The 22,422-nt window shown below is 34.0% G+C and overlaps 1 protein-coding gene across 3 annotated transcripts in view; it reads left to right on the forward strand.

The window, feature by feature from the left end:
* CSMD3 (CUB and Sushi multiple domains 3) overlaps nt 1-22,422 on the forward strand; it is a 610,540-nt gene that overhangs the window by 347,275 nt on the left and 240,843 nt on the right. For all 3 annotated transcript variants that reach the window (XM_054060149.1, XM_054060147.1, XM_054060148.1), the window contains 3 exons: nt 6,999-7,193; nt 16,673-16,811; nt 20,746-20,933. In XM_054060149.1, the coding sequence (XP_053916124.1) occupies nt 6,999-7,193; nt 16,673-16,811; nt 20,746-20,933 (522 nt within the window). The remainder of the gene's footprint in view (nt 1-6,998; nt 7,194-16,672; nt 16,812-20,745; nt 20,934-22,422) is intronic.

A 22,422-nucleotide genomic window follows, 5' to 3' on the forward strand; every position in this document is an offset into this window, starting at 1 on the left:
CAGGAACTCTTTGATAAAAGAAGCCAAATGGCAATAGGCTGATCTTCTTTTTGTCTCTTTTACCTTCTTTATGGCTGATGATTTTAAGCTATTTTCCCCACTCCAAGAAAAGAAGGTGTCCTGCTTTCCTGGTATTACATACCTTTGTTTTTTTTCTTGCAACTTACCCTTGTGTATTCAGAAGGATGCCTGACCTATCTGCAGTTCCTTGTGCTTTTCTTTGTTTACCTTTTTTTCACTACTTGGATGCCTTCTATGTGCAGCTACATCTGTCTATCTTTGCCCTTTCGGTGATAAAATTGCTCACATGCTTAGGTAAAATGCTTGTATGTTTTTCCTGCCTACATCATTACAATGTTAAAATAATATGTACATACTGTTGTTAATTTATCTGGTTCAGTATGCTTTATATAGACTGAAGGTAGGTTCATATTACCTATATCCTGATTAATATACCTTTAACTTACAACTGCAACAATCATGGGGGGAAAAAATCAAGACTATCATTCAGAGCAACTGTAGGAAATAATACTTGGGGTTCTGTCTTCAGCTTCTGTCTCCAAATTCTACCTACCTATTTGTAGCTTTTGGAAGGGAAACCAGCATCTTCTGTCACATTTTGTATTTAATTTATTTATTACATGGAAACAGAGAGTTTCCCATTAAAATGGTGTCCTGTGTATTTCACTTGTGTCAGTCCTGGGGTAGTTTAAAAGGTTAGAACAGGAAACATACATAGCTTCAGGTTTACTACATTTACTGATGGCATAATAGCTGAAGACGACATTAAATATCTTCTCCAGCACTGAATAATATCAGCACTTTTTCACCTTATTTTTGCTGCCAATATCATTACATTTCTTCTGAAGGACATATTAAGAACTGCCTGTGTTGTATTGCTATCAAGTTATTTGGCATTTATCCCACACCAAAGTCCAGACAGGACGTATTCCCAGCTAGAGTGAACCTAATGATGCAATATATAAGCCCACAGCATGAATAACGTTACAAAATATAGCATGAGGCATTCTGGGGAGCATATGCAAAATTAAATTTTACCAAATGAATAGTGAAATGAGGGGACTGGGTTTAGCCAAATTCTTCCTTCTGGGGAGCTGGAAAGAAATCAGGAGAGGAAATGCCTGAAGGCCAGACTTACTACTATGAGCAGAGGAAGGTAGGGATAATATGGTAGATCATCATATACGCCAGCCAGAGCTGTCGCCCCTCACACAATTTAACTTTTTTTAATTTTTTTTTTCTTGATGATAGAGGTGGTACAGTAGTTTTCCATGCCAACAGGAAGATAAAATAGGCAAAAGATGATGGTTGAGTAACTGGTCCCATTCCTGCCTTTTACCTCATACTAAAGAGGACAATATTTCTGGAGACTTACATGAAATATAAGTGAGTCTCATGTGTAAGTGAAATGTAAAATCTTAAATGTCAGTGAATCTTGAGATATAAGTGAAATGCATGATTTAAAGGAGAGCTGGATACCCACATGTCCTCTTCCCAGAAGAATGTGTTACATGCTTGGCTTCATAATCTTTATTGTTGGAGTTGTTTTACTCCTATAGAACAAAAAGGCTGCATTAAACCAAAGAGAAAATGAGATTACCCAGGCTTGGTAATTGAGAGACCCAGACTCCACATTTTTCTCCAGGGAATGTTAACAATAAATATTATATTCACAGTATTGCAAGAGTTAAATTTCCCTGTGTCTCTCTACTTTTCTTGCATTGTAGTTACCTCTCCATCTTTTTCTTTTCTCTCTCTTTTGTTTTGTTTTGGATTAGGTTGTCAGTCTTTCAGAGCAGTATTTCTCAAGACTTACCTTGATGATTGCTGTCTGGATAGGAAAGAGATGAGATGACACCAGATTACTGTGCAAACATTCTTTTTCTGACATTGTTTTATATTGCAGTTCCCAGCCTTCTATCTTAGCTGCGTCATCCCCAGGCCATTTCACACAGATTTAGATTATAAGTGTGAAGACAATGTGATGTTTTCTTACTGGTTTCTATAGATATGAACTGTCATTGCAAAGTAAACTTTGAGCAGCAGGCAGGTATCTTAGTACCTTAACAAAATATTGTGGAGTCCAGAGTTCTTCAATAATATTGAAGTGTAAAACCAGTTGTAATGAAAATGAGGTATTGAATCCATGTTTGTTAATACAAGTTGCACAATTTTCTCTGGTTTATTTTATTTCATGTCCTTTTAAAATTTATAAGAGTTCTGCTCGCTTCTTTAAGGTTTATCTGTGATGTGCTTGGTGGTATCAAGCCTACATTTAGTAGAGAGAGGAAAAAAAGTGTTGGAGAATCTAAGGCAGTTATCTTGCCTAAAAATTAGGCCTGTATATATATGGATTTTCTCAAGTGATCCCTTTTTCAGAACTAGAACTAAATATAGCTCAGTTAAAGTAGGATTTACAGTAAAAATGAAAGATGCATATGATGAGCATGGAATAATCCTTATATTTAGCTTTAAAAATTTTTGAGACTTCCTTGGGCATGTGGTAGCCTGATTATGATATCTTTCAATTAACAATCGCTGGAAGTATGCACTGATAACAATAAATGGTACAATTTTAAATTTTATAAAGTTGTAACAATACAATATTTTTACCAGTTGTATAATGAAACTCACTCACTCTGAAAAGAATTAATTTAAATAAGCTTTTTCTATATTTGAGCAGTTTAACGTGTTTATATTCTTGGGTTTTTTATACATGTGTTTAAGCTAGAATGGGTGGGTGTACTTGTTAAAATCCACTTACAAAAGTAAAAATAACTCCAGAAAATATGTCTAATTTTTCTTCAGTAAAGACAGCTGCAATCTGATAAATTACAGAAGTAATTTTTCCTTAATAAACAGTTTGCTGCCAAAAGAGAGCATAAAAAGGATTTAATATAATTTTCACTCTATCTTGGCACATGTAAACACAAAGTTAATTAAAAACATCTATACTCTGCTAATACTCCAGCTTATGTATTTCAAAGCTATTGATCTGGGTTTGCCCTCATCAAGAGCAGAGATACTGCATCTCAGAAAAAGTACATGAGCAATCTTTTCTAAAAAGAATGTAGGCTACTAACATAAATGACTTCATTAATGTTTTTGAGGTATAAGATGGAGAAGAATAAAACTGAGTTAACAATGCATAATCTGATTCTAATCAGTATTTCTGAGAAATTATTTTTACCCCATATTTACTTTTATTATGCCAACATATGTTGTCTCAGATAATTATTCTCATTGCAGCAAAACTAAACACAAATTCAACTTCTGTTAGAGATAAACAAAAATTAGATTTCAAGTGTCTCATCTTTGAATTATTTCACCAAGTCTAACAAAGATTTCTAATGAGATAAATTTGGGGAAAACCCCACAGAAATGTGTGACTTGAAAACAGATGATGCAGAGTATATTCTAATAACCAAACAAAGAGGAACTCAAAATGCTGTGATTTTCAGCTTAGTCAGATCCTTGTATTGGTTTATTCATATCTGACTATGCACTACTCAATGCAAAAGGGGAATGAGGCAGGAGAGTGCTCTGCTGGGTACAGCAGAACACAGGAACATAGAACCCTAAAATTACATTGGTTTAAGTTGCTACAGATCTGCATACTTACACCTGGCATCTTGCTTACAATTTATATCCCAAACCCATGAGCCCTTAATAAAATTTCTGGTCTCTGTGAAGGTATTTATAAACTCAGTCATCACTTAATTTTCCCCCTAATAAGCAATATGCATTGGACTTCTTAACGTAAGAGGAAGTCTGAGGCTTTTATCACATTTGTAACTCCTTTATGAATGTTTCTTACTTTATCTACTTCGTTGTTCAATTATGAAGATCAGAGATAGACACAATATCTGAATATATCACATAAATTACAAACAATGAATTTGTGTAGTTTATTTCAGCCTGGATTTCCTAGTTTAAATCAGAATAGACAAAATGCATGCATTAATTATTATGCAACAGTTGGAGCCATGTGAAGGAGAATGGACATATATTTCTTGTGACAAAGGATTTAGTGCAAAGAGGACTACAAAGTCGCAAGTGGTTATCCATTTCCTGACTGATAGAAGCAGGGTTGGGATGAACTGTGTCAACTACACCTGGAGAGTTTGGTGCCAGGTGTCCCTGGGGGTAGTCATGGGAAGGCATTCCAGAAGCTAGAGTCGTGCCTGCTTCCCTTCAGGCTAAGGCAGATGAGATTTTTTTGAGGTGGGGGGCATCTTCTAGATTGTTTAATTTTTGCATGTTAGTGGACTGCTTTGACTGTAGCTCATTGATGGGGATACAGGAGGTGCTGGGAATATATTTTTGTATAAATATGACCCGTTTCTTGCCAGTTATGCAGACTTTTTTTGTTGATGTTTTCAAGACAAATATTTTATTTGTGCTTTATCTAGCAAAAGCTACAACCCTATCAACATGTCAAAGGTCAAACCTCTGGCATCAGTCTAACTACTCAAGTGATTTCAGCTTGATAGTCCAAGACACTGACAATCCCAGGCACTGCTTCTTTATCCAAAGAATGCTTTATTCTGGTTTATTGCTGTGATAGGGTATGTCCATCATGGAACATTTCTTCTGGCACTCATGCTAGGCTGCTTCAGTCAATACTTCAATATGCCATACTTCTCAAGATAGAATTCTTCCAGCTGTTACGTACTGCACAGAAGTATGAGTTTATATGTGATGGTACTGAATAACCTACTAGTTAACTGCCTAACTTCTAACAACCTTTCTCAATTGTTTTTTTTTTTTTTTTATGAGATATCTCTTTATCATTTGGAATTCTATTAACTTCTGTTTTTCTTTGATGTTTTCCTCTAAAAGAGTTACATTTCCTGCAAAGTCATTGCTAGACTTATCAGCTAAAACACTTCACAGGGCAATCTACCAAAACAATTAACTGAGCCAGTGGACCACTCCTTTCTGGCCTTGTTTCCAAGGACATTTCAGAGTGGATCAGATGAGTTATGGTTCATTCCTGCTTTCCTCTCTCTTGAGATCTTTGCAGTTCCTCCACATTTTTTTTTTTTTTAAAACACAAAATGCCGGTTTTAACATCCTTCTGAATTAATATCAGAACTGAAAGTACTTCACCATCACCCTGTATTATAATTATGCTGCCTGGCATTGTTCCATCTACTACTTCAACTGTCACGTTTGTACTGGTATTTTATGAGTATAAATGCCAGGAAAACTGTATTTCCCCTTTACATGTAATATTGCATAAAGAACTTTTCCATAGTTTCTTGATTCATTGATGATGGGAAAAATATTAATATTAAGGACATAGCCTCTATTCTTTTTTTTTAAGTTTAAGGCTTATATATAATATTACAGCTCCACCATGAAGCTTTTCAGAAGTATAGACAGACTGAATTTTACTCGTCAAGTAACTGCAGCCAAGCTAAGCTAAGAGAGTGACTACTGTTGTTGGGAGGTATTGTCTCTCACTCTCTTGCCTGCCATAGCCATCCTATAAAGTACAATCACTTCCATAGAAGCAGCAATAGCAGCCACAGCTCTCAGTTCATGAGATGAAATACAGAGCAATGAAATGATTTTGCAGCCTTAATAAACTAGTGCCACACACAACCAAACTATACCTGGAGTCAATGTTTATCTGCACTTACAGATAACAATATTGAAAATCTGTCTCTGTGTTGTCTGAAGCCGCTACAATAAACAATCAATCCCCTGACCCAAAGTGATAACTGTGGACAAAGTTTTGAAAAAGTTTGTAACCTCTATGAAAAAGTATGGGATTAATTTTTTTTTATGCCATCCTCAAATGATAGACAACAATTCAATGAAAGCACTGTTTTCTTCCCCAATATATGAAGCATTTCTGAAGTCGAAATGTCACTAAATGAATGCTTTCTTTTGTCTGTTCTTATGGTTCTTAACAGCTCTCTAATGCAACATCTAAGAAATCTTTCTTCTAAGTTAGTCAAATTATACGTTTTAAAAACATGTCCTGGGGGAGCTTACTTATGTTTCAGCTAGCAGACATATTAGTAAAACTTCAGAATAATATTGTGAAAATTATTTATTTAGGACGTAGTCCTTTCTCTTGTCACTATATGTAGACATATTTATGAAGACTAAATAATTTCGAGTCATCACACGGAAGGTAGATATTGTGCCTGTGACATTTATTCTTACTGAAAAATCAAAGATAAAAAACCTAACCCAAAAATAGAATAAATGATGAAAACATATTTTTAATAATATTGTTATAAATATGACTTTTCTCACTTCTGGTGGGAAGATAATCTTGTTTGTTCTCTCAGTTTAAGTGTATTCTGTAATAAAAGACAAGCTATCTTTGTTATAGTATCTAGATATATACAGAGAAATTACAACTTTTTTAACTTGTTCATAGATAAACTTGAAATTTGGGAAGTATTTGTAATAACTAGGAATTTATTTGACCTTAAATATAATTATATGGTTAGTTTCAGGTTTTCTTTCTTCCACCAGCATCCACTTTTTGTAGCTGTTTGCCAGCTTTCTGTACAGAAGTAACATTAGACTATGCCAATATCAGGCACTCTGAAGTCGCTATTTCTTGAATGAATGTCATGGTAAAATTTGAAAATTTGAAAATACTAAAGGTAACTAAAGCCTTTATATCATATATGGATGCTTCTAGCCTATTGTAATATTGGATAGGATGGGCTGTTGGAAATGAAAATTTAGCTACCACTGAAATCTGCCAGCACCAAGCTGTCCAAACTAAGATTTATGCTGGTATAGCTTTGACATATTTTAAGCAATTTTTTGTACTAGTTCACATTTTCTGCTGTTGGTCATGCTTTTGTTTATTATTTCCTAAAATAGTTTGTTCTTACTAGCAGAATAAAATCCTAAAACTATTATTTTACTTGTAAGAGTTATAACACTATTTCTCCCCCTCTCCTTCCTTCCCCTCCCCCCCCCTTTTTTTTTCTTTTGAAAAGCATTTGGACACAATGAGTGCCCTGATCCTGGGGTGCCAATCAATGCTCGGCGTTTTGGAGACAACTTTCAGCTGGGGAGCTCAATTTCTGTTATATGCGAAGAGGGATTTATTAAAACACAAGGAACTGAAACAATTACTTGCATGCTAATGGACGGAAAAGTAATGTGGAGTGGACCTATTCCTAAATGTGGAGGTATGTATCATGTTTCTTTTTCCTTTAGGAGAACTTAAGGTAATGTCTCTTAAGTTGTCACCAAATGAAAAAATGGATAGCACAAATCTCCTGTGAAGCCTAATACTTAATAAAGAAGTCTAGTGGGGCATGAGCTTTTATTATAATCCTATCTGCTGGAGTTAATTTTTCTCATAACTTTTACAAGGACAAAGAAAACCAAAGAAAAAAGGCATAAACATCAGTGATACAAGCACTGCTACACAACTCCTGTAACAATGAAGGCTCACCTAAGAAACATAGGATTGGAATGGGAATAGTTCACGCTGTTCATAGTCTTAGAGGGCTCTTGTTTGGATCTAGTAGAGATGCAGTTTCTCAAAGACATTTTATGTTTGAAAAGAACACTCCTTTTCCTTCTTTCCTTCCTTCCTTCCTTCCTTCCTTCCTTCCTTCCTTCCTTCCTTCCTTCCTTCCTTCCTTCCTTCCTTCCTTCCTTCCTTCCTTCCCTCTCACTTTCTTTCTTTCTTTCTTTCTTTCTTTCTTTCTTTCTTTCTTTCTTTCTTTCTTTCTTTCTTTCTTTCTTTCTTTCTTTCTTTCTTTCTTTCCACAGCATGTATCTGTGCAATTTGAAAAAAAAAAAGACATTTAAAGTAATGACTTTCAATGCTAGCAATACACCAATAATATCCATCTCTTCATTTTTTTAAATTCTGGTCCAATTAGTATCATCATTGGTCTTGCTAATACCTGGAAGAAAGAGATAGCAGGGAAGAGAAAATAAGAAAATCCTTCTGTTTTCACAGAGCCATATTTTAGTATCTTGAAGGATTCTGGTTTTCAACTTTGATATTTAAATCCATTGTTTGACTGCCCTTCGAGCAGTCAAGAGACTGTTTTGGGGTTTCTTTTTTATTATTTTCACCCAGTTTCCTATGAGATGTTTTCTTCAAAATATCCTTATTGACTTCTTAGTTCAGACAGAGGAGGAATTTAAAATTGTTTGAGTGCTCAGTGATGTTTGGTGATACAATATTCGATTAGAATGAAGATGTTGATAACTTTTCAGGTCTTTGGCTGTGGTGTTTAAAACCATTTGAGAGGTTTTAGCTATCTTTTGCTATGCTTGTTTCTTCTATTCACAGTAAAACCTAGGCTGGGGAAGATTCTCTTACCAATTGATCTTCATGTTTATAGAAATTAAATACTTCCATACCGCACAACCTCTAAACCCCAGTGTTATGCATATTTCCTTTGACTTGCTTATACTAATAGGTATAAAAATATACTCTTTACTTCATAACTTATCTATATTTTAAGATCTCCCCACCTAAGTGGAAAAAAACCCAGTTAATTGAAATGATTGTTTGTTAAATATATGATTTAATCAATAATGATATAATGTCTGATTTAGAATTTGTACCTTTTGTTTTAAAAAAAAAAGCTTAGCTCTTCTATTGACTATGTCACTGTCTTCCTAACAAATTTTCTTAATTTTAATACATGAATGCAACTCTTTATAATACACATTGCATCCAATTTACCTTCTGTGATAAATTATTACTGTTTCATTGATACAAGGCGGGACAGTTTCTACAGACAAGATTAGTATAGGCCATGAAACACTTGCTTTATTATAAAGTTAATGGAGCTGTATAATACTTTTAATAAAATGTAAGGTTGCATTTTCAATGTTACATTCAAAACTTGAATTTATGGAAATATTTTTAAGTCCAGACACAAGACAGTCCGATCCATAGGTGGTCTGACACTGCAAGTGGAACATATATTGGAATCCAAGACAAATGAAAATATTTTTAAGCTAATAAATTAATTTTGTCTATTAGAATGTTCAGAATTCTTAATGACTGTCTACAAACTTGCCAGCAACACATAGTCCTTTCATATATGATGAAGTTTGCTTGCTCTAGACATACCTCATAATTTCATTATCATGTATATCAAGTCAAAAGCAACGAACTCCACGTACTGGCTAGGAGACACTGAAAATGACTGCTGAACATTTTTCCTGTGGTGCAGATGGATAGGGTCAGGAAACTCATTTTTCAGGGCAATCTTGAGCATCCTTTGCTGGGGCTTCCTCCCAGAACTGCCTATGGCCTAGGATCTTATTTCAGCCCTGCCCAGGGCTGTCGATCCCTGCCCTAGCAATGACACAAGAGTGGCATTAGGACTCTACCCTTACTGTCTGCTGTCTCAATGTGTTCATGGAACTTCCTAGTTTGATCTCAGGCCTAAACTATCAACTGCATTCATCTGATGGTCATATGGCTGTCATCAGCCCCCTTCTTTTTACCAGTCCTGTCGTGTTCATCTTGCTCAGGTGGAGTTGGATGATATTCTGTCAGTGAGAGCATTAGCAATGCCTCTGGCTGTGTATATATGATCAGAAAATCACAGAACAGTTTGGGCTGGAAGGGACCTGTAAAGCTCAGCTAGTGTGCACTGAGCATGGACATCTTCAACTGCAAGAACCTTGCCCATGGTCTTATTGCGTCCCATGAGGTTCACATGGCCCACTTCTTGAGCTTGTCCAGATCCCTCTGGATGGCAATTAATTCTTGATCATTCTTGGTTCCTGGCATCTGTTATCTCATGGAGTAAGCCTGCTTTCACTGTTCCCTGATGCTTTTGAATTTGGGATTCCTGTCCTTGTGCCTTTCATCCTTCCTGTGAGAGGGTTATATGGAAGATTTTCCTATAATCTCGTCTAATATTATATTGTTGCACTTGTGCTGCAGCGCTAGCCCTGAACTTCCTGTATAACTCCTGTAATGCTTAATATCCTTCTGCTTTGTAGCATGAGTGATAAGTTCTTGAAAAAAGGGTCTAAAATTATGAATCCACAAGATGATCAGTGATTAGTCTGATATCCTCAAAGCTTTCTTCATAATCATAAATGGAAATTTCCTGCCTCAATTCCTGCACCTTATTAGACAAAGAAATAGAAACATCTTTTTGAGAATTCTTAGATCAGACTAAGATTGGCTTTCAGTAGCTGGCATAGACCCGGGTTTGACAGAGGGATTCTGGTTGATGTCAGCCTCTAGTTATGTTGTGTTATGTTACTAATGTTTTGATTTTTAAAACCTGACTGTGGGTATGAATCTGCCAAGCAACTAACCTGCTCTATCCAATAGAACTGGAAGAAAGAACAAGGGCTGAAAATCACTGTAAAAAAAGGTCAGGGGAAAAATAATTTGGCAAGATGACTGGAAACTTATTTTGTAAAAATACAAGGCTCTTCAAAATAAGCCGAGTCACTCAGCCGTTCTGAATGGAAGGAATCCTGAGCCTAGAAAATCAGCATGTAATGATGAAAGTCGAAGAAAAAGTTCTATTGAATCTTGTACTGAAAGTTATCAGGAAGAACTATAATTTGGGGAAGAGTAGGAAAGATTTTTTTTTTAAAAAAAAAAAAAGAACTGAAACCCAAACCCAACAGCAAACCACATTGTTATTGTAACAAGATACTGTAAGAAATTACTGTATTATTTTTACAAATAGAAAGTGCAATTACTCCAAATTTAGGTAATCTTACAATGCATATTATTTTTAATATAATATTCACAGGATCTTTTTTGTAAGAGATCTGCATTTTTATTTTCCAAAGATAACCTTTAACAGTTTCATGTAAATTTTGTGAAAAAATGGAGCTTTGTTTTCCAACTATGGTAGTATACTGGCTTGGAGTAAGGCCATCTGGTGTTCCTATTCTTGTAGATATATTTTGTAGTTTATAGGTTCCATATCTATTATGAATATGTATAAGTGGTTATATACAATAAAATTTAGGGATAATGAATGCTGTAGGCTTAACCTTTCAGCTTCTGCAGTCAGTACAATTTTAAATACTGTGTTACTCGAATGGTAGTGTTTGCTGAAGTTAGTGTAACAAAGTGACTTTAAGGTAAAAGGTGATAAACACTATTTTAAAACCATCAGTTAGGGGAAAAAGACTAAATCTGTATATATAGAAATGTTTGCAACATATTAGAATCTGAAATTTATATACATTTTAGAAACTCTTTTTTCCTTTGCAGTAGGAGAAAGATGGGCTACTATGTCCTTAAAAACATAAAATAACTTTTTACAGCAATTCATCATTTTAACATAGGAGCTTGGTAAACTCCTGAGAAAAATGAAGATCAGACAAATGTCTGATAATTCGTGATCATAAATTTGAAGGTGTTTAAAAGAGAACAAAATTAACCTATTTTTGTAAGGAAGATGTTCAGAATAATATAGACAAAGTGTTGTGCTGCTTTGTCAAAATGAGCAACCAAAATGCTTTCCACACTCTATTAATCGAAAAGCATAGAGAAATTTAAGAAATAGCCATGTCTTTGGGGGAAAATGATATCTATTTCACACTATTTTTGGCAAATACACGTCTGTGAAGAGGACAGAGAGACCTTCCCAACTTTTTTGTGGTATACAGTGTGGCTAATTTATTTACATTGTGTAGCTTACATGCAGAGTCCACTGCAACACTGGTGTGCTGAAACTTTATGGTGAAACTTTCTCTTCCTGCAATATGTTTCTGCCCTCTATCTAAGTGGACACTTACTTGACACTAGTAATAAAAAATAGTGTTTTCTGATAATTAAGTACATAAATAGTTATACTGATGATGAGGCAGAGTGTACCGTCAGCAAGTTTACTATGACACCAAACCAGAAGCAGTGGCTTGTACATCAGAATGTCCTGCTGCTATTCAGAAGGACCTTGACAGGCTAGAGAAATGGACCAAGAGGAACCTCATGAAGTTCAACAAGCGGAAATGCAAAGTCCAACCCCTGTGGTGAACAACCCCATGCACCACTATATGCTAAAGGCCACCTAGCTGAAAAGCAGAATTGCAGAAAAGGTCCTGATGGATCTGGTGGACCTTTCCCCTTCCCTTTTCTCCTTCCTTTCTCCTTTCTCCTTTCTCCTTTCTCCTTTCTCCTTTCTCCTTTCTCCTTTCTTCTTTTCTATTTTTTATTTTTCTTTTTTCATTTTTCAGTTTTTCCTTTCCAAGTAAACAAAATCACTGACCAGTTAATTATAAAATCAGCCTAAGGCTATTCCTTGTCTTTACTGGCAAATAAATCAGGTCTATATTAAATCTACATGCAGCAGTGATTTACATGATCACATCATTGCAGCAGTAACATTATGTTGTCACAGAATCATAACATAGTTTGAATTAGAAGGGACCTTTAAAGATCATTTAGTCTGTCCCCCCTGCCGTGGACAGGTATGTATCTCTAAATCATGTTTCGTGAAGCCTTGTGCAATTTTAACCACTTCCAATGATAGGGCATCCAGAGCAGAACATAGATGTAAAATCACCTTCCTCAAACTGCTGGGCATGCTTCTTTTGCCCAGGATACACTTGGCTTTCTGGGCTGCAACCATACATTGTCGTCCCACTTCCAATGTCATCCACCAATATCCCTAGGTCCTTTTCTGCAGTACTGCTTTCAGTCTTTCCAACGCTCATCATCTTCAGAAGGACTCCTTACAGATCTCATTTTCTTTGGAAATGAATATTGAAGGGTTTTGGTAACAGGCCAAAAGTTTTTGCTTGTGTTTAGAAATACAGGACAATTAATTGCTTCATTCAGATAGTTACAAAATCCATACTCATAGTGTATGTCGCTTTCAGTGCTTTACTGAGATGCTTTATTCAAGAACAAAAGAAAATCTTAAGGAAAATAAAAATCTTTGTCTATATATAGATGCTTATGATGTACAGAAATATATGTATATGTTTAGTGAGCCTTGCAAAGACTCAAAGAAATCTCATTGTTCATTTTACAAAATGAAAATTGGGGAAATATCCAGCTTGATTATCTCAGCTGTGTATGAACTTTGAGGCTTGGAAAAATCCAGGGTAATTTGCTGAATTTATTTTAGAATAGTGTCATAAAACTAAAACCAAATAAATATGTTAAAAAAAAAAACAAAAACAACAAGCCCCACAAAAACAGAAAACACAACCCTGTAAGATTTACCATTACAAAACTTGTTTAGCCCATGAGGGTTCATGTACTGAGAAGCTCATCAAATGTAATTTGGGCTGCATCAAATCCTTATTTAGGAACTGAGCAAAGCAGGTCATGATAGCAGTAACTCTGTCATACATTTATAGTTCTATGGTCTAATGTATTTACAACAATATTCATCAGAACTGACAAAGTATTTAAGCATGCTCCTAAGTGGAGAAATGGTATTTTCCTAGTGTCTATAAGATACCATGAGGTCTATTTTATTATTATGTATAATAAAATTTCTATATATATACACATACACTCACTACACTGAAATACAGGCACTTCTCTAATTATTTGTACAGGTGAACAGATCCCACTCTGGGCACATACCCAATTCATGTGCCAGAGAGAAGATTAAGGTTGCAAAGATCCTTGGTTTAATCTTGGTATCTCTTAATTCAACCCCTAGGGACCCAATCCTAACACTTTCTGCTGCAGTTCACAACTTAGAATTTGATCATTGACACATTTTATAACTCAGTAGGTTTAAAAGATTCTGCTCTCTGGAGTATAGTGCCCTCACTCTGGGAGTGGAATTAGTATGGCCAGAACATTTGCGGAAATATAGCTATAGAAGAGTAAATAATTGTTTTGAGTCCCCTGAATACTATCTCCTAGTCAATGAGGAGATTTAATGAGATATAAGGCTATTGATATCAAGATAATTTTGATAGCCTTCTTAAGCTAAAGAATCTTCTGAACCTAAAGAATCAACTTAGCCAGTTAGTTCAATTCTTATTTAGATAACGCAGAAAAAAAAAGGGTACTTATATTAGGACTTTGTCTAGAATAAGAGATATCCAACGGTTGATACTATGTTGCTGAGAACTCTTTGACAAATAAAACTTTTTTTCTCATCCAGGTTGCATCAGTGCATATCTGTACCACACAACAGATGGTAATAGAGTGATGTAATGGTTCAGTTTTACTCTCTGCTTTGTATAATTTAGTATTGTCCACAAATGGTGCTTCTTACTTCTTCATGACTGACATTTTTGAGAAGTAAAGAACTTCGCTTCTGTCTGTTTTTGTAAGGCACTGAAATATATGTAACTTGTCTTTTTTTCTTTGCCTCACATAGGGGACTTGTAAATAGGTCTCATCAAAAAGATTTTTGACAGCAAGAAGTGGTTTTAATGTAAAATTTGAAGTGATTAACTAATACATTCTGCAGGCTTCATTTCCTATAAAACAGTTATCAACTCCTGAAAATAAAGAAACTATAGACTGCTCATCGTTTGAGAGTGTGGTCACCAATCCTTTCCTCTTTTAAGTCCTCCTTTGTTGACTATCATGGAAAACATAATTGTTACAGAATATAAATAACATATATCTTACATTTCACAGATTCTAAATTATAATCCTGTACACTAACTAAGGCTTCACATATTTTTGCTGTTGTGGTATCCTAGTGAAAAATCAACTTTTATACTATTGTATTTTTCTTATCTTTCTTTTCCTTATGATGGGGCTTAACACCTTATCAGATCCTTATCACCTTGTATTTTCATCAAAGAAAGTTTGATTCAGTCTCTTCATAAGGTCACAAGTAATACTTAGTCATATAATTCAGAGTATCTGTGTAAAAGCTTTTTTTTATAGTATTACTCCTAACCCCCTCTTCTATACTTAAGATTCTGGGTAATTCACTTCAGTTAAAATAATAATAATTTGAAAACGTAAGTTACTAAATGTCCCCTACTCTCAACAGTTTATGTTGAAGTAGCTGGGTTCACTAAAGGACAGCAATATGTAAGCACCTCATTGAGTGAAAAAGTTTAGTTTAGAATCAAATATTTTACAAATTATTTTGTCCCAGGAATAAGTAATTGAAATAAGCTGTTTGGCATGTAGCATGGTAACTTAAGGAAAATATATCTCATTCTCCTACAGGAAAACATATTCAGAGCGTTAAATAAGAATACTTTTGGTTTGTACATTTGTCTATATAGGTACTATAGTATATTCATATATATGCACATATAGAAACATACATAAATGTGGTCTTTTGTGAATGCTTACACATGTTCATATGTTATGAACAACATATGTTCAATTTACAACACTGAATGAGTATTCAATTTGTAAGATATCTTAGATACCTTAAATTTCTAGAAAAACATTATGATTCATTATATATTTTAAAAATGCTAATACTTCTAGTGACAGAATTACTGCATTTCTTACATGTTTAAAATTCAAGATAATTCTGTGTATTAATTTCTTTATTTAAAAAATGTCAATCTCTTACTGAAAACAAACAAAAACAAGCACTCCCACGGTCTTTTCCTCGTCTATCCATACCACTAGAGGGAAGATGATTCACAATAGTTCGATGACACATGCACTTGACTTTACATACACATGTATCTCCATCAGATGTAATGGGTTTGCATTCATGCATGAAATTAAAAACTTGTACAGACCTTCGCAAGACTTAAACCTAAAAGATCTATCTTTTACAAGTATTGGTTTTACGTTTCTTACTTTTCTCACGTGTGAGATTATACCATCTCTAGGGTAGACCAGCACTCACTGTAGCCCAAATTATCATCAACCAAACATGATTATTACTTCTGAGAATCTCTCTTTTGCCCTGTGACTCTAGTGACAGTGATCAGCTAATGGAAACTTCCCTCATTCTGTACCAGATTCTGTTCAAATATTTAATAATAATTGTTATCAAAGAAATGATCTTCAAGTTTGTAATACCTACAGCTGTGGAGATGATTCACATCATTAATATGTCATTAAGCCATTGAAAATCTTTAAATACATTTAGCAATAACTTTGTTTTCGGTTATGTTTTAATCCAGTTATTCTACCTTATATTTTCTCACGATCTCTGAGAGAAAATCTACATGTTATTTCTAGAAATTCTGCTTGCAGATGTGTATATTAAAGTATTCAACGTACATTTGCCAAATGCTTAAAAATTATCAACTAATCTTGTAAGAATGGTATGTCTTTCGTATGAATGAGGAAATTGAGCTGCCAATATGATAAGCAAAATGCGTGTGATATGACAGTGGGTTCATGTCGAGACTAAAACAACAATTCACTTGTTTCTAGTTTGGTCACTGAAATTTTTGCAAGTTTTCCAGATCTCTCTGCTCACTTTTAAAAGCAGAAGTAATGACACTTTTTAAATACTGTTTTGTTATATGTTTTTTATTACAGGAAAATAGATTGCATCTGTAAGAATACTCTGTAAATCTTTGGCAGAACTTATGAACAGTTTATTTTGTCTTTTAAATTCAATTGTCTTCATCTAATTCTGAACCTCACAGAATCTATTGTCTTTGAAGCCTCATTGCATCCTCCTGCAACTGGATTTTTAAAATTTTTTGGTATTGATATCCTATATTGAAAGTGATAATTGTTCATTACATATAATAAGTCTGTGCTATTATACTTTTCTCTTTGTTTCATTTTTAGCTCCATGTGGTGGGCATTTTTCATCTCCCAGTGGAGTAATCCTCTCTCCAGGCTGGCCGGGGTATTATAAAGATTCCTTGAATTGTGAGTGGGTGATAGAAGCTGAACCAGGACACTCTATCAAAATTACATTTGAAAGGTCTTGGCTAATTTTTTTCTTATTTAATATCTTCCATTTTTTGCCCAGAAGCAGTTTATTAGCTGTGTCATAACTTTAATTTGTACTATGTCTAAAATTAAGCAAATGTATTATCAGGTAGGATTTTTCAGAACACCTTAGTGCCTTCAGGGCATTAATTTTATCTTTAGCATAATTTCTGCTTTGATACATTGAAAAGCTATGGAAATTCCAGTCCTCTTGCATACATATAAGCCTGTCCTCAGAAAATCTGGATCACTGTGAAAACTGCATTAAGTACATTCATATTTTTATCCACCATGAGTATTAAATTTTCAAATCAGACAATCTGTTCTTGTGAAAGGACTGCATGCTTTCAGGACGGAATTCCTATTACCCCAGATTATTGTTGCATTTCACTTTTTCTACATTGCTACCCGTAAATTACATCCCTTTCTGATTACAAGGATTGAAATATGCTGAGGACCTTATATTTCTCTTGGTGGCAGGATATAGCGATTTCATTTAAACTCTTTATGAGTAAGCAAAACAGAAAATGTAATTAAAAAATGCTACCTTCTACCTATATTCAAGAATATTTTGAATTCTTCATAATTGTAAATCTTAATAAAGCTAGATGATGATCCAGGTAAAAAGGACCTTTGATGGCCAAAGTTATACCACAGAAATAGCCTGCAAGTATTTTTCAATTGCTATTTATACAGTGTGTTTTATTGCTGCTGGCCACATTCAACTTAAAAGAGAAGATCTCCTTTCATTTTAATATGGTTCAAAAGTCATTTTTAGCAGGGTACAAAAATTACCGTGTTCTCTTAGCAAAATTTCTCTTTCCGATAAGATTGTTTAAAACTCTTTTCTAGTGTCATTTATCATACCCTAATAATGTGCATAATTACAATTCCAATTTTTTTTTAATTCAGTATTTAATTTTTTAACAAAACAGTTGATATGGATAGTAATTTCAAGAATTTGTCTTTTCAGTGGCAAAAATCTGTCAGCTGGATTTTATTCCTTTGCATCTGAGTTTCATTAAATCTGACAATCTCTTGTGTACATTTTTTTTTGTTTGCAATGCATTAATGCCTTGTCACAAAATTGCATAACCTCTATTAATCTTGTAGATAAGATGAATAACAGCAAGATGTGGTCCATTCAGATCATGGAGAGAGCTTCTATCCTCTTTATAACCTAATCTCATTATGACATTATGACAATTCCTCTTCCATTGCTGTTCATTCTTGACACTCCTGTCACTTGCCATAAATTTGACTGATATGCATATTACCCAGATGCAGCAGGGTGAATCTGAAAGGCCATAGTTATGTAGACGTGTGTGTATTCTTACGTATTTCTTTGCAGGAATATACGTAAAAATACCTGTGCATATGTTCACACAAATATGTTTAGGTATATAATTACATGTTTGGCTTCGCTCTTACGACATTGCATGTATGCGAGGTACTGCATTCTGTGACTGTACGTGTTCCAGTGCCATGGAGCCAGAGGCACAGAAGAAAAGAAAGATTTAGAGACAAAATGAATAATAATGAATAATTTTTGTGCTTTCAGAAGTTTCATAACTTCTTAATACTTTATGATCATGCATGTATACTCTATGAAGGTTTTATTTCTGTTCCATAGGCATAGCTATGTTAATCTGTTGGATCTTTTGTTATAAATCAGTGACTTTTTAGGCTGAATTGAAATGATAGAAGGGAGAAATGCAAGTGCTACTCTTCGTTGTAATGAAGCATGTATCATGAAGTCTAATTATGAGTATTTAAAGGCTAGGGATGTTAATCAGCGAACTGCTGATAGGAGTACTAGTCACAGTTGACTAATGAGCATACACTGTGCAACAAGTTATTCTACTCATTTCCTGACACTGCAATGAGATGAAAGGGTGTTGTAAATCTTCAAGACACTTTATCTGTTCAAATAAGATTTAAAAAGTGTGTGCTGTCTCCTATGTTAAATTTTGTTTCACTCCTATCTGCTTGAATGAATTTTTGTGAGTCCTTCATAAGAATAGACCTCACATAGTAGTGAAGCCATCCAGGTTAATTGAAGAATGGTGACTAGTGCAAAGTATTTTTTATTCCATTTCCCATAAACATCTACTGGTTTATCAAACCAGGGAATAACCATGTGATATGTAAATATATTTCAGATAAGTTGATCTTCAAGAGGAAAGGAATTCAAGGAAAAAAATATATAAGAATTACCCTTATAAATTATGTTTAAATTGATGACTTTTCTGAGCCAAATAACAAACAAAGGCATTGTATACAATCCCCACTTCAAATTTCTTTCAATTCACCTCATTAAAAAACTTTTTTTTTTTCCTTGGGTTCTTACTCATTATCTCCTTGTTTTTCTGCTGTTTGTGGCGTTGTTTGTACTTTTTGAACAAGTACTTATGAAAAGATATCTTTTATGACTTTGGAGACTAAACTTAATGTCATCATGTCTTGACTGGCCAAAGAGTGGCTTTGGGTTTTTGAGGTCAATGATTTTTCATACTTTCTATCTTTTGTATACTTTTGATAAAGGAACTAAGAAAGCAGAGCAAGACTGCATGATCTGTTTCCGAGATGGCTTCTGTTTTGTTTGGATTATTGGGAAAAACAAGTATACAATATTTGTATGAGCAAGTTATTGCCAAGCAGATTTTTAGCAACAGAGCATTGTGAGTTCATATGGGAACTAGCAAAGAAAAAAATTTTCAGTTCTTCTGCATCTAGGCTTATCCCGCACCATATCTATAACTGCTTGTTACTTTATTTCTGTGCTTTTTTTCTATGTTATTTCATAGGACTAGGACATGGATAGAAAAGAAACAAACGTTTTGAAGGTTTAATTTTGCTTCTTGTCTTTCACCAGACTCCTTAGATCTTTAGGCTCAGACTCATAGGACATAAATACTGAAATACAGAGTTCTTCACTACATTGACATTAGTCAAGCAGTTCCTGGAATAGATTTCACAAAGCCAAAAGAAGCATCTAAGTGAATCAGAGAGAATTCGGAATATCTGAAGGGTCCTTGTAGGATCCTGCTGTTAATTGTTTCTTTTTAATTCTGAAAGGGCTTTTCAATAACCCATCAGAGTCCATTAAAGCAGTTTGATTGATTTAAGGTCTGTCATAGCAAGAAAGAGAGGAAACACTGTCAAAATACCAAACAAATGTTGAGGATTGCTGATATCATCTAAAGCAAGATAAGTAAAATGACATCTAGCAGCAGCATCACACTGAGATTTTCTTTGACAGAAACAGCACATATGCTGTCTCTAAATAGGAATTTTACTTTTTAGTGCTTTCTAAATAGGATTTTTCTCTTTTTTTCCCTTTTTTTTCTTTTTTTTTGTCATAACTTCTGCCACTACCATGGACTGAGACCCAACTGGCCAAAAGCCACTGCCATCTCAGAAAAGACTTAAGTAATTCTATCCCTGACTATAAATTATTTTAAGTGTAGATACTCACAGTATGATCCTTTGATAATATAAAGTACCTCGATCATATTTGTGCCAAAAGGAATGGATATAATAAAAGAATGCATGAAGATATCCTTTACATAATTTACTTAATTTTTTAAAAGGAAAAAAAATTTTGCTATAAAATAACGTATACAAGTAATAATAATCTTTGCTAGAAGAAGATGTTTCTGGGTTTTGTTTCCTGCAAACCAACTCAAGAAGTTTAAACTTATTTCTCATCTTATTAAGGCATTAATCTGAAATTTTATTATTGTATTAATTATACAAGATAATTAATACTATTATATTGATACTGTAAAATAGATATATGGAATTAAAAGAATATGACTAATAAAGGAACATAGTTTTAAAATATGGATTACTTTGTATGGATTTATTGAATTTGTTTTAACTGCTCCATAAATTCCTGCCTTTGTGTATTTCCTCAATTCCAGATTTCAGACAGAACTAAATTATGATGTTTTGGAAGTTCACGATGGACCAAATTTATTATCTCCACTTCTGGGATCTTACAATGGTACACAGGTCCCACAATTCCTCTTTAGCAGTAGCAATTTCATTTATCTTCTCTTTACAACTGACAACAGCCGCTCTAACAACGGATTCAAGATTCACTATGAAAGTAAGTTATTCTGAATAGTGTCATTTGATTTCCCCATCAATGCTTATCATAGTCATAAGTATATAAAGGTGTACAGCTGTCTTCTTTGGAAATTCCTGTTATTTCTCAAACTGAGAAAAACTTAGTGATGTTAAACTATGAAAGACATAACCAGTATTTGCAATTTAATGTCATTTCTGTACTGTTCCATGCTTTAAGAATCAGAAGATGGGAATGGGAAACAAATGCCTTTCTTCTGGAAGCTGCTTTTATATCTTCCTATTCTTATCTTTTACGCAATGTACTTTTTGATATTTAAAGCTACGTGAAATCAGAAAGGTTATGAATATCTTAAAAATTACCTGAAATACTGTCCTGATTGATGTACTTACAGTCCTAACTGAAGGTAATGGGAAATGCAGTTTACGCTAATCAGCTGAAAATCAATGAATTGTTTGATTATGGATTTTTAGGGATCTAAAAACCTGCATATGTGATTTCTACTGATATGTAGAAGTATTCTTTTTCAATTATTATAGTCATATAAGCTACACTGCAGAAAGTATATGTACAATTTCATACTTTATGAATTCATATAAGTGGATATATTATAATCTCATTTATATTTGTGTTTCTATATAACTTTGTTGCAATAAGTCATATTTTCATGTGAAATAATATTTTTCTGTAATCACTGCCTAATTCACTTAGTAAAGGTTATAAGGATATTATTATTTATTAATTTCTGTTTCATAGTCCTACTTGCTCGAACTACCAAGAAATTTTCAGATGTTTTTCAGAAAATTTTTGTTTTCACTATTCCTGGCCATTAATGATAAGCGTATTAAACACAATGTAAGTGGAGGTGGCTTGCCAGAAAAGAATTGGGCTCATTTGAACTCCAATCTATTTCTATTCCAGATTTCTTTATTATCTTAGCCTTCACCCACATACTTCCATTTCTATTATCTTCTATATCGTGAAGATTTTGTCAAATTCTCATCCATCTGAAGGTTTGAAGGATGGCTATCTTTATCCATCAGGAAAACTAGATTAATATTGCCGCCAGAGACCACTAAATTCTTAAATTGACTGGTTAAATAAATAATGTTAAATATTAGAAATTATACTTGGGGAATGTGAAGACCAAAAAGAAGAAAGCTACATTTATTACAAATACTCTTATGTCAAACTGTTTCAATTAAATAAAGTTGGAAAGGAAGTCTGAAATATATGTCTTACTGCTTTTGCACAAAATTAACCATTTTCAGTATTTTTTTTCTGCTTAACATTTCCTGTTCATATACAGGCATCCAATATTACTTTTATTTTTGCTTAAGTCTTACTGGTTCATTGTCTTATATTACCCAGTACAACCCAATTCTGATTTCCCTTTTCTGAATAATAATAATAATTCTCTATTCAGCATTCCTTTCTACAAATATCCTGTGGAAAGATGGTCTTTTATATGTTCTTATTTGCTATACTAATTATTTCTTTCCACACTGGA

Source organism: Cuculus canorus, chromosome 2 (genome assembly GCF_017976375.1).
Source record: "Cuculus canorus isolate bCucCan1 chromosome 2, bCucCan1.pri, whole genome shotgun sequence".
Taxonomy (NCBI): Eukaryota; Metazoa; Chordata; class Aves; order Cuculiformes; family Cuculidae; genus Cuculus; species Cuculus canorus.